This window comes from Eucalyptus grandis, chromosome 5 (genome assembly GCF_016545825.1).
Source record: "Eucalyptus grandis isolate ANBG69807.140 chromosome 5, ASM1654582v1, whole genome shotgun sequence".
Taxonomy (NCBI): Eukaryota; Viridiplantae; Streptophyta; class Magnoliopsida; order Myrtales; family Myrtaceae; genus Eucalyptus; species Eucalyptus grandis.
In genome coordinates this window covers 26,660,986-26,674,443 of record NC_052616.1, presented here as the reverse complement: position 1 = coordinate 26,674,443, position 13,458 = coordinate 26,660,986, and the positions used below count along the sequence as shown (strand labels likewise).

The following is a 13,458-nucleotide window of genomic DNA, read 5'->3' as shown; positions in this document are numbered from 1 at the left end:
TGGTAGGAGAGACAGAAAAATCTTCAACTAAAGATCCATCATCTTTTCTTGTATTGGGGGCCAACAATACAACCTAAGAAGGGTAAATAGATTATTTTAGAAAACTTGATAATTTTTTTCCAAAAAATAGCTGACACTAAGTAAAGATTTGGTCAATGTGATGTTTCAAAACTCATGATTGTATTGTTTACTTGTGAGAGTGATAAGAGAGAAAACAATTGCACACATTGATATATAGTGTTTCGACTTTATCCTCAAACTTACATTCATTGGTTAGACTAACAGCCATAAGTTGGATTGGATTGCACTAGTAATCTACTTAGAAAATTGCAATTGGGAAATGCTAATCTTGTCACATGATAGATCACACCGTCAAAACGTAGCTGCTACTTTTACTCTCGTACACTTAATCTTTAGCATAATTACTAAAGCAACACGAACTCGGAGGAACAATCGAAAGAAAGTGTATCACTTAGAACGTAGCTATAAGCAAATTTTTAGATCTTGGTATGTCACTCTCTCTCTCTAACATTTGGCTTAAAGATCTTCTTTTTTATAACCATCTTTAATCTATTCATTAGGAGTGGATTGGAGAAGCAAAGAGTTGTTAGATTTACTGTTGAACTACTATTCAAAGATAGAACTGCCCATATAGTCATTTTCCCATATATTTGTAGGCTATCTGAAAATAGCATCTATTGTTATCCTTTCGCTACAGTTTCTAATATATTTGTTAGACTACGTAGCTTCTTGATTATTGTTTTCATCCACATTATGGTATTGTGAGAATCCAAAGTTACAATGACTATTTTACTGAACCAATGAACATTACCAAAATGTACGTTGTTGCCACAATACTAATGACCAAATATTAGCAGCATCAACATAACATCATCACAAGCTGATTTTTTAGGTCCATTAGTATTGTTTATGGAAAATCATATCAAGACATGTTGTAATTTTTATCTACTAGATCACACCATGAATATTACGTAGTCATTTGAAACAAACATTTGCACGTATCATTGCAAACATTATACTAAGGAAAGTTCAAGCATCATCAAAATCACTTAGAGATGTTTTTTCAACAATATCTATCTTTTTGATAATAACAAAACTATCCCATAGATATTAGTTTGCAGGGAAAGTAAATAGGATGCTCATAAAATTTTAAAAGAAATCGGAGACAAGGTCTAGGTGATCTTTTTAGAATAAAAGTGAAGATTTTAAGATCTTCTAAATAGTATGAATCATCAAAAAGAGGTTTGAGGATGATATCACGGAATGATCCCCTATTTTGATGAGCCCTTTCCTAATTAAAAGTGATATGTATAAGATATGTGTAAAGTTAACAAGAACATCCTCTTTTGTAGAGGATTTTTGTGGGGAAGTTGAGGCTTTAGTTGAGAGGGTTCACCAACTTTTGATTCTTGAGATCTGATGATCTCTTCAAATGCCTATTTTTGTTCTTCGGCAGTGCCTAATTTGTAGGCTTTCATTAATGTAGATCTATGAGCCTACATGATTTTTGCTAGTAATTCTATGAGGAGCATCTGTGCTGAGATTTTCTTTGAAGGAGATGAGGTAGGAATTTGTAGCAGTGAGACAGGAAGTATAGCTATTATCTCCTTTCCACGGTTTATTGTGGACTTAGGTGTCTTTGCCATATGCATCATTCCTTCTGTGGATGATGGTAATTCCGTGCTTGCAGTTAGCGAACCATCAACTTGTTAAGACTAGGCAACACTTTGGCTTTGTGTTACTTTAGTGGATCCTTTCAATTTATCAATGAGGTCAACATGTGAGGATCCTTCTTTAGAGGCTCTGGCTATCATAGCCGCAGCTTGAGAGGATTTCCTAGTTGGTTTATGTGAGGGGCGAGGTTTGGGAGCCATTTTGGTCGAGAGAGTGAAGTGTATGAGAGTAGAATGAGAAGGAGAGAGTATTTAGAGATTAATAGGGAGTGAATTGTAAGAGAATACATAAGCACTACCTCCATATAAATAGGAGTAGTTCAGTTACTTTTGAGAAAACTATCCATTACGCAGTAACAATAACTTTCTTATTCATTTTCACCAAATGTACGAACTTAATCAACCAAGAAAAATATTTAGAGAGATATTTATACTAGCCATTTCAAGAGAATCGCGGTACAAATCGTGAGTGAGGTGATTGTATGTCAAAACTGTTGTGATAAGGCAAACGATCGAACAATAATTTAGACAGAAAAAGAAAATAAATTGGACACCAGATTTACATGGTTCAGGGGTAAATACCTACGTCCACGGGGAGAGCATCGATATATTTCACTATAGATCAAGCGATACAATGAGATTACACACTTGAGTCACTCAAACATTCTCTCGGTGTTTCACAAATCCCAATTACACCCAATAACGCACACATTGTTTAGCCCCGAAATTCCTCAAGAAATAATCTCTCAATCTCACAAAGGAATTACACATAAATCTTACCACAAGATTTAATTGGCTTGAACACTAAATCTTCTTGGATGCAATTCATGGACAAGAACAACAAAGAAAAAATCATTCCCAAGCACTCGACGATGAGATGGCGCTTCAAGACCAAGTCTTCATGATCAACCCCCTACCACCCATGGCCACAAGTCTATATATATATAAGTGAGACCTTTATTCTTTTGCCGACTTCTTATAGGATTCTGTTTTCTATCTTAAATGATTTTATCCAAAACATATCTCTATATGTTTTAAACGAAATCGAAATCCAAGTGAAAGTTGGAATTTCCTATTTGAGCGACTAGACTCTCCAACGTAGATTCAAATTTTGGGAAGTTGATTTTCGGATCTTCTTTGCTCAATTTCAAACGTTCGCAATATATCCAATTCGGAATATTCAGAATTTCGCATTGGGCTCAAACTCGAGACATATTTTAACAATCTCTATCTTGGCTCAACGTTTGAGCCAAGTCACAATCAATTCGCAAAAATTCAAACTCTGCTGCTACTCTTCCATAACCTTCAATGGGCTCAACCGCCACAGACTTGGATAATATTCATGCCTCGCTTGAACTTCACCATAACCGAGGACCTTATCAAAATACCAACTCCACATGCACCTTTAATTGCTCTGCAAATATTTTCCGATGCAACCTCCTCAACCGCAGATAAAGCAAAATCATTGTTGCATCCATATCTATTAGGAGATCGAATACATACCTTGTTAATTTCAGCAATTATGGCAACCATTGGCTGTATAGGCTCCACCTCGCTACAAGCACCATCCGTGTCAATTACTTTGCTAGTACTCGTACTTGCTACCTTAGGAGTTTCTAGTCGTAACTCCACCTCAAGCTGAACACTGTTAAGATCCGTTTGAACACTACTATAATCACTCCAAGGTAGAAGTACTGAAGACTCGTCAAATATAACTTCTTTGCTGATAATAGGTGAATTCAACTCCGGGCACCACAGCCGATAACACCTCTCACCTCGTGCATAGCCTAGGAATATGCACTTTCTTACCCTTCCATCGAGCTTACCATCACTTGCTCGAACATCACATAGGCAACCAAATATTCTAAGAACAGAATAATCAACAATGTTACCTAACCACACTTTTTCGAGAGTCCCATATTCAATTGCAGTCGATAAGGATCTATTCATCAGGTAGCACGCTGTACTTAGTGCATCCGTTAGGAATCTCTTAGCCATAGTAGCACTAGAAAGCATTTTATGGGTAGTCTCTAATAATGTTTTGCTCATCAATTCCGCAAAATATTGTAGTTTATCAGCATTAATGCGGTGTTTCATTATACCTTCCTTCATGTAGAATTTGTTTAACAGTTTCGAGCAAAACTCCATGCTACTGTCAGTTTGCACATGCTTGATCGTCTTACCAATCTCATTTTCGATCAAAGCTATCAATTGCTTGATCTTGACAACATCATCAAACTTGTGCCTAAGCACAAATACCCATGTCTTCATCGAGTAGTCATCAACAACTGTTAGCATATATCTAGCACTCTTCCTCGAAGGAAACCGCGACAACCTGCAAACATTCAAGTGAATTAACACTGTAATTTCCATGGTTTTTTTTACAGTCATATTGAACTGCACTTTTCGCCATTGATCTAAATCATAGCACCTGCATACATTTAATTCATTAGAAATATAACCACATAGTAGATTTCTTTCACTTAAAACCTTCAGGCTTCTCTTGCCAATGTGCCCCGAACGCATATGCCACATTGTCACTGTCTCACCTTGAAGCTCATATAGGCCATTATGCTTGATTCATTTCATTATTATCAAAGCACCTCGAATAATTTTCAGAATTCTACATTCTGAAATATATCGATGCCCAGCTGATTCTAGGGCACTCAAGGAAATTAAGTTCTTTTTCAACTCTGGAACATGCCTTACTCTAGTCAATGTTCTCACAATACCATCATGCATTCTGATTTTAACATTGCCAACACAGATGACATCGCATTCAGCATTGTTCCCCAACTGCACTTTACTATTATCCATGCATTGATAAGTAGTAAACCAATTTCTATTTGGTGTAACATGAAAAGAACAATCAGAATCCATAATCCATCCATTAAACGATGAATAATTAGTGACATACAAGACATAATCAGTATTATCTGCTATAGCTGCAACATTATCTGCAAAATCAACTATAATTCCTTTACCCTTTTCATTATTCAACTTAAGGCAATTCCTTCTAAGATGCCCCATTTTGCCACAGCTCCAACAAACAACATCACCAATCCTAGACTGACTACGCTTGTTCATATTAGTACTACTTTTACCCATACGTGTTCTAAATCTTCCTCTATTTTCACCTATTAAAGCAGCAGATACAGGTTCGCCAGATTCTCTTTTACGGATGTTCTCGCTCATAATCAAATCTTGAACCCTATCAAACGTCAAACTTGTTGACCTAGAGGAATTACTAACAGCAGTAACAGTAGTATTCCAACTATCAGTCAATAAGAATAACAGAATTAAAGCATGTACCTCATCTTCAAAGTCAATCTCAACTGAACTCAATTGACTAACAATCACATTGAATTCATTGATATGATCTACAACTGATGCACCTTCGCTCATCTTCAAATTAAACAGACGTCGCATCAAATAGACCTTGTTGATCGCAGATGGCTTCTCATACATATCTAATAAGGCTTGCATGAAATCAGTAGTTGGCTTCTCCTTCAAGATGTTAAATGCGACGTTACGAGCCAATGTCAGCCAAATAACATCCATAGCTCATCTATCCAGCAAATCCCAATCAACTTGCTTCATCGACTCCGGTTTCTCCCTAGATAAGGGCAAGTGCAATTTCATCTAGTAAAGATAATCTTCAATTTGCATCTTCAAAAAAATAAAATCCTTCCTATCAAATCTGTCGATTCTCACTTTTACTTCTTCTGTCACCATCAATTCACTTCAACTTAGCCAAATCTAGCTTCGATACCAATTGTTACGATAAGGCAAGTGATCAAATAATAATATAGACAGAAAAATAAAATAAATCGGACACCAGATTTACGTGGTTCTGTCGTAAAGACTATATTCATGGGGAGAGCAGCAACGTATTTCATTATAGATCAAGCGATACAAGGAGATTACGAACTCAAGTCACTCAAACACTCTCTCGGTGTTTCACAAACCCCAATTACATCCAATAATGCACGCAGTGTTTAACCCCAAAATTCCTCAAAAAATAATCTCTCAATCTCACGAAGGAATTACATGCAAATCTTACCACAAGATTTAATTGGCTTGAATACTAAATTTTCTTGGATGCAATTTATGGACAAGAACGACAAAGAAAAAATCCCTCCTAAGCACTTGACATGAGACAGCGCTTCAAGACCAATTCCTCATGATCAACCCCCTACCATCCACGGCCACAAGTATGTATATATATATAAATGAGACCCTTATTCTTTTGCCGACTTCTCATAGGATTCTGTTTCCTATCTTAAACAATTTTATCCAAAACATATCTCTATATGTTTTAAAAAAAATCCAAATCCAAGTGAAAGTTGGACTTTCCTATTTTAGCGGCCAGACTCTCCAACGTATATTCAAATTTTGGGAAGTTGATCTTCAGATCTTCTTTGCTCCATTTCAAACGTCCGTAACATATCCAATTCGGAATATTCGGAATTTCCCATTAGGCTCAAACTCAAGACATATTTTAACAAAAACGACTATCAGGTGGAGAGAGAAATACTATAACGGTACTCAATATTTGCAATCGTCATAATCTTTGGTAAAATGAAAGTCTAGTTCAAACATTAACTGAGAGATGCTATTCGAGTGCATTGCAATTGCCTAGTTCTCCTCTGATACACTCGGAAGCTTGTTTGTCCAGTGGCTTGGTGAAAATGTCCGCTAGTGGATATTTTGATTCAATGAATTGTAGATAAACATCTCCATTACTAATATGGTATCTAACAAAATAATGTCTTACCTCGATATGCTTAGCTTTTGAGTGTAGGATGGGGTTCTTCGTTAAGTTTATAGCACTTGTATTATCACAAATAATTGGAATATTCCCATTTTCTTCTCCAAAGTCGCTTCGCTGTTACTTCATCTAGATAAGTTGTGCATCACAACTTTCAAGAGCAATGTACTCAGTTTCAGTAGTTGAAAGAGCAACTAAGTTATGCTTCGACACAACTCAATTGCCATTAACAATATTCGCTTTCCAAATACATGTGTGCTGAATAAAGGAGAAGGGGACAGCACAAAATTAGGTTATGCAATGGTCAGATCATAGAATGATAACCAGAATATACGATAGTATTTACTGATTTAAGACGTTTTGTTAATAAAAACTCAAAAACATCATAATCAAATACATTATCTGCATAAGATATTCAAAAATTAATTATCATTATATATTTATTCTAACATCAACAAAATACTATAAATCAATCATAAAAGGGGGCAAAAGATCATAATAAAAATTATAACCATGTTCATGCATTGAATAAACCAAAGATTAGCACTTGTTAGAATAAAAAGATCTTTCAGTCACATGAATATGATATAAAATTTATAAATATAGCGTACTTGAATCAAATATAGCCGTTATAGATCTGACAACTGAGAAGATGTCTTCTCGTGGGTATGAATCTTCACCACTCTTCTCTATGATTTTGTGATGGATGTGTATTTTTCTGTCAACAATTTGTGGAAATAGCAGAAGCGCGATAATGGAATATATAAATTCTCCACCGAGAAAAGATCTCATATAGAGTGAGTAATGAGACCAACCTTAGAGCAGCCAAATCTCAACCTTCCATCAAGGTTTAAGATATAGATTCTACATGCCCAATTAGATGTCACATTATATTGCTCATAATATATTTAACTAAATTGGGCCTATATCAAATATTAGATAATAGACCTGATAAGTCATGTAAATGGGGTGGACCTCGTCAAGTCCAACATCACAGCCCAAGTATTATTATTGGATACAGAAAATCTAGGGTGTCACATAAGGTAGACACTCTAAGTCGAAATATATAACATTTCTCAGGATGAGAAATGGATTTGCTCTGGGAGACCATGACACGCTAGGGGGGCATCCCGCTGTTGCTCTGGGCTTACGAGCTGGGGCTGCGATTAGACTTCTCCGCCTCCAGCAAGACTTGAAGGCGCTCCACCTCAGCAATCTTGTCGGCGAGCTGGCTCTGGAGAGCCGTTATCTCCCCGACGCAGCCATTGACCGGGTCCCGTACTCGGGCGTTGGCTTCGTAGACCAGGCTACTCACGGTGTTTGCTCGCTGGTCTTCTGGTAGGTCCTGAGAAGTTTCTCACCCAAGTGTGTCAATTATCACGTGAACTTGGTGATGCATTAGGATGCAGAGCTTGCGAGTCAAGTTTGTGGCTCCATAATTTGATGTTCTTTTAGACTTACTTGGAGAACCAGCACATCCCCCAAAAGAAGATGATGACAGTTCATTCGTAAATTTCTAAAAGATAAATTTAAACCTCAGAAAATTATAGAAATAAACACTAGTATCAAAATCAAGGGGAAGTAATGGGGAAATTCCAAGAAAGTTTTTAACTTATTGCATTTGTGCTAATTTAGTCATAAACATTTCAATTTATCCAATTGAGTCCTAAACATTTTGATAATCTGTTAATATAGTCCATTCAACCGCTTTGGGATGGAAATCACTGACGTGAATGCCGGCCATCCTGTGTGGCACAACCGGTGCCAATAGACAATTTTTACAATTTTTAATTTTTTTTTTTTTTTTCTTCTTTCCCTTCTCTTTGCTAATGGTTGGTCACCCATTGCTGGTTGCCGGCCATAAAAAAGTTCGGCCATCTGAAGGACTGGCCTTGCTTGGGGGAGGATTGCCCCACTTACCAAGAAAATCAGTTTAAATTCTTTTTGATAAGTTAGTCTAAACTTCATGAAAATTACAAAAACAGCACTTGTATCAAATTCCGTGGGTAGCTACAGACTAAATTTAAGGAAGAGACTTAGATGGAAACTGAGGCTGAGTAGACTCCACTTGATGAATCCACTTGATGAACTTATCTTTAGATAGATGGATTTATTAACTTGTAGTGGATTCTGACGTCTACTTATGACTTTCGCCTTAGAACGAAAAAATCACTTTGACCTTTACAAAAGAATAATTATTTAAACGATGCTCGAAATAATGCTGATAATCTTATTCCCTTAAATAATTAAGCCCTAATTAAAGTCATATAAATAAAATATCCTAAATAGACCCGTATTGATTAAGTCCAGGAAAAGTTCGGCCATCAGAGGGATCTTACTTTCTTCCTTTTTCCTCTGTTTCTTGTCGAGAAAATCAAGGATTTTTTGACCTAGGGGAGTTTCCATCTTGCAGATAGTGGACACATGCCTTTATGTCGGGAAATTGTCGAGTAAGTAATGGAAGTATCTGTTCTCATAAATCTTATTTATAGTAATTTTCCTAAGTTACGAAAGCATATATACTAAATTGAGCTCGTAACCCCGTAGATCTTCTAGTCGGTTATTCAGACGTCATGATATATAAGAGAGTAATATAATTTAATTTATGTCAGGCCCACACCCGTGTAAGTGGCTTCTTAAAAGTTATACTCGCTAATTTTTATATTCACAAATTAAATGGGACCCCACGAAAGAGCCAGAAGTGAAATGTCCCATTTTCTTGCCAAAATACCATAGTTTTTCGTGACAAACAACTTCACGCGATCCAATAAAAATTGTGAAATTTGATGTAGAAAAGGTAGAATCTAGAGAAACCCAGTATGAATTATTTTACTAGTATATGCGGACCCACTCCTCTCTACGTTCTTTTTGTGCTTCTTCTCGAAGAATGCATGTCCGGCGATAAACTGTCAACAAGATTAGGATTAACAATGAATAGACAACAAAGATGAAGACATATAGTCAGACCTGAAACATCTTTTAATGTACCTGCTCTGTCATGAGTGTGTATAGCTTTAGGCGTTTTCAAAAAAGCTATCCTAACATGATTTAAAAAAAAAAAAGGGTTTTCTTCCCCTTTTTTTTCCCTCCTTCGTGATTTCTAGAGAAAAATGTGCGATTTGAAATGTCCGCTAAATAGTGAGAAGACTTCATGCAGCTTTGCGCCATCCTCCATTTTCAACTCATTTGAAACTACCCGATATTTTCTCACATTTTCGATAAGTAAGAGTAGATCGAGAACATAATTGTTGTTAGATTTTATAAAATCACTGACAACTCTTCTAAAAAATATAAATTATTAGATGAAGACATAATCTGATTATCAAATATTATAATATTCTCTTTTATGCTTAAGTTGAACTTTGACCTAAGGTTGAGCATGAAGATGTATGATACAGTAAGCAAATAAGAAAAAGATTTGAACTCATGACCTTTGCGTTGATAATGTGTAAAGTCTTGTGGGACTACTTCTAATTATGCTAAAATTTCTAAATTGTTAGATAAATATGTAATTTGAAATTTAAATATCTTTAAAATTGTCGAGCTACATTTGACTATAGGGTGTGTGAAATCATGTTAAAAAAAAAAAAACTGAACAGTGATAGAAGAAATTAAAGTTGGAGAGAGAGAGAGAGAGAGAGAGAGAGAGAGAGAGAGAGAGAGAGAGAGAGAGAGAGAGAGGACTTTGAACCCTTTATCAAAATGACCAGAGCAGGATGATTATCTCTAAAGATTTGTTGAAAATGATTTATGCAAGTGGCACCAAATGTTTTCTTATAGAAGATAGAAGAGAGAGAGAGAGAGAGAGAGAGAGAGAGAGAGAGAGAGAGAGAGAGAGAGAGAGAGAGAGAGAGAGAGAGGACTTTGAACCCTTTATCAAAATGACCAGAGCGGGATGATTATCTCTAAAGATTTGTTGAAAATGGTTTATGCAAGTGGCACCAAATGTTTTCTTAAGTTATAGAATGTCCCTACGTTTACTAGTTGAGCAATGTTAGAGACTTTTTAATAAGAAGGATCACACAACTTGTATTACTAGTTAAGTGTCACAATAATTCTTTTGATATTTGAAAGAGTCACATCTATAAATAAGATGATATATATTAAAGTACCTCTTATTGCTTGTTTGTGGGGTTATATTGTGCATCATATGCATGTAATCTTCTTTCATCTAATGGCTTACATTTTCAAATTTGTTGTTCTAAAATGATACCATAATTTGATTTTCACATGTGAAGCTAATCGTTCAGCAATTACATGTGTTGTTCTCAATTCATTTTGTATGTGGGAGATCGTATTAAATTATTTTAAACCGTTTGTCTATAAGATTTATATTTTAATAAATTTATATAGTTTTTTTTTTTCATTTAATAGCTTAAATTTTAGTTTGGAAATTTTATATGTACATTTATTCAACCACTTAATTGTGGTCACTTCTCTTAGTAACTAACATTATATTTAGACTTAACTTCAAGGTGACCCTTCTCTCTCTCTCTCTCTCTCTCTCTCTCTCTCTCTCTCTCTCTCTCTCTCTCTCTCTCTCATCTGGTAAGTTAGTGGAAACCTGTTATCCTATCCACCTATCTTGAGGAGTTTAGTGAGCCTACTGTATGTCCATACTACCTATTAATTTTTTATAGGTATAGATTTAATCTCTCAAGTTATAAGATCCAAATCAATCCCTCTCAGGTCTTAATCTTTTGACGCGAGGGAGACATTACTAAACCTTGGAAGAATTATATACAGAAACAAAATTATTTGGTATAAGATCATTGGTTGTCTCTCCATTAAACACGTATTACCACCATAAAATATAAGGAGAAACGTGGACCATATGCAGTAAAAGTTATTGAACAGATCTAATGTAACTAATCCTTATGATGAGCAATGCAAGAAGCAAGAATTATACTAATAGCTCAACGCATCACGCTAACCATCTGCTTAAATAAATCTAAGATACTTGAACGATTGTATGGAACAAGTAACACATGATCTTATATGGGAATATCACCAAAGAAGTCATAATTCTAAATTTATTTTTTTGGCCAATTGAGTTCTTAATTTTTTGCAATTGTGTCAATTCAGTTAATCTAGCTAAATTTGGTTGGTCAACACCAATTGACAATTTTTAATAATATTTTAATTTTCGAATTTTTTTATTAATTTTTATCATCTTTTTTTCCCTCCCTCCTCCTTCCTTTGGCTCCGATGACTGGCTAAAGGTGAGGGTCGATCACTAGATTGAGGCAGTTGGCCAGTGGCAAGCTCGGCGAGGGCGAGCCGGCAGGGGCTCACCTCGCTAGTGGCTGTCAAGCTTCCCCTTCCATTGGCAAGGCTTGGCCCTCACCCAAATCCAGTGAGAGCTTGTCAGCACGGGTTTGCCTTGCCAATGGTTGGGTGAGCTCGCCCTTGCCTAGTGACGGCAAGGGGAGCTCACCACTGGCCATCAATTGGCCAGGCGAAGCTTGCCCTCACTAGTGGCTAGCAAGCTAGACCTTGCCGAGCAATGACGAGGCAAGCTCACCACTTGCTGAGGACTGGTCCTCCCCTCTAGCCAATCGTCAAAAGAAGGAGGAAGGAGAAAAAAAGAAGATAAAAATAATAAAAATAATAAAAGTATTAAAAAATAAAATATTATTAAAAAATTATTGACCAGCGTCAGTTAGCATCCACATGAGTGCTAGCTAAGCAAATTTGGCTTGATGAAATGAATTGACACAATTGCAAAAGGTTTAAGATTTAATTACCCAAAAAATAAGTTTAGGACTAAATTGGCATAATTGCAATAAGTTTATGACTTTTTAAATAATTTTCTTGATTTTACACATATGAGGAGATGAGGTGCATGACCTATCACATTATATAAACAATGTAAAATTAGAGAGTTTGAGGGGAGTGGGGAAACAAACATGCTTAAAAGAGAGAGATGAGGCGTGAACCTGTAACATCTTGTTGACATTGCTGGCGCCGAAAACCTTGTGGACGTTGGTGAACTTGTGGGGCTCGCTGGCTGGGAAGTACGGGGCAAACAGGCAGTCCTGCATGCACCTCCTTCGCAGCAGCTTGCACGCTGCGCACGCCAACGGCGTCCCCCGGTTCCTCCCCTCGCTGCTCTCCTCCATTCCTCTCCTCCTTCTCTGGTTGAAGTGAGCGCTGAGCTTTGCTTGCCGGGTTCTGTGTGTGAGAGAGAGAGAGAGAGAGAGAGAGAGAGAGAATGGGGTTGATTTGTTTTGCCTTTTAGGCTTAGTCAAAGGAGCAAAGACAAATATGAAGTGAAGGAAGCAAAAAAAGGGAGAAAGAGTGAGGGGAGAGACGTGGAGGGAATGTGAAGGAGAGAGGCGGGATTTATATTGAATATATAGAAGGGATCGCCTGACGAGAGTGCCCCACTCTCCACCTCTCAAGTAATACAAAAGAGCACAGACGAGTGCGGAGCAAGGAGAATCTTTTGTGTCGACAGTGACACAGGGCACCGCCGTGACACCTTTTGACAATTTTTTTTTGGCGATACACTGACTTTTCCCTCTCTTTTGTTGATGTTTCGTCCTACACTTTGAATTTTCTTTCTTCTTTTTTATTTTTATTTTATTTTTCTCTTTTTTTGATTCTTTTGTGATTGACTGGGAAACCGCGGGCGCTGCTGAAGGAAGAAAAGGAGAGAGAGATGGTTGAGGTGGTCTGACAACCGTGGCGGATCTTGCATGAGGAGACTCTTCTTGTTGAGGCGAAGGTTGTGCACCTCTAGTTTAGTTTAAGTAAGAATTCATTTGTTTCATGAAAATGAATGATTTACAAAATATTTTCCTAAATATGAACGTATATATAACTTGTAAAAATGAATGAACAAAAACAGTTTCTTCATCCATGAAAATGTTAAGGCATAAATTATTATCAATGAAAGTACCAACATGTTAAATTGACTAATTATTTCAAACGATAAAAATAATTACTTTAAATTATTTATTTTCCACAAAACAAATGGAACATAAATTG

The 13,458-nt window shown here is 36.5% G+C and overlaps 1 protein-coding gene across 1 annotated transcript; it reads right to left on the bottom strand.

Annotated features, from left to right (window-relative positions):
• Positions 1 to 7,294: 7,294 nt before the first annotated feature.
• LOC104445858 (LOB domain-containing protein 4) lies at positions 7,295 to 12,774 on the bottom strand. Its single transcript, XM_010059803.3, has 2 exons — positions 12,405 to 12,774; positions 7,295 to 7,810 (listed from the first exon to the last, which is right to left on the bottom strand). Exons 1-2 carry the CDS (start codon positions 12,585 to 12,587, stop codon positions 7,613 to 7,615), a joined length of 381 nt encoding a protein of 126 aa, XP_010058105.1. The 5' UTR covers positions 12,588 to 12,774; the 3' UTR covers positions 7,295 to 7,612.
• Positions 12,775 to 13,458: the final 684 nt, after the last annotated feature.

What these genes read in the sequence shown, in the direction of transcription:
- LOC104445858 (XM_010059803.3), bottom strand. Translation starts at nt 12,587, where the DNA reads ATGGAGGAGAGCAGCGAGGGGAGGAACCGGGGGACGCCGTTGGCGTGC. An exon ending in ATGTCAACAAGATGTTACAG is followed by an intron (nt 7,811 to 12,404) that starts GTTCACGCCTCA and finishes GAAACTTCTCAG; the next exon opens with GACCTACCAGAAGACCAGCG.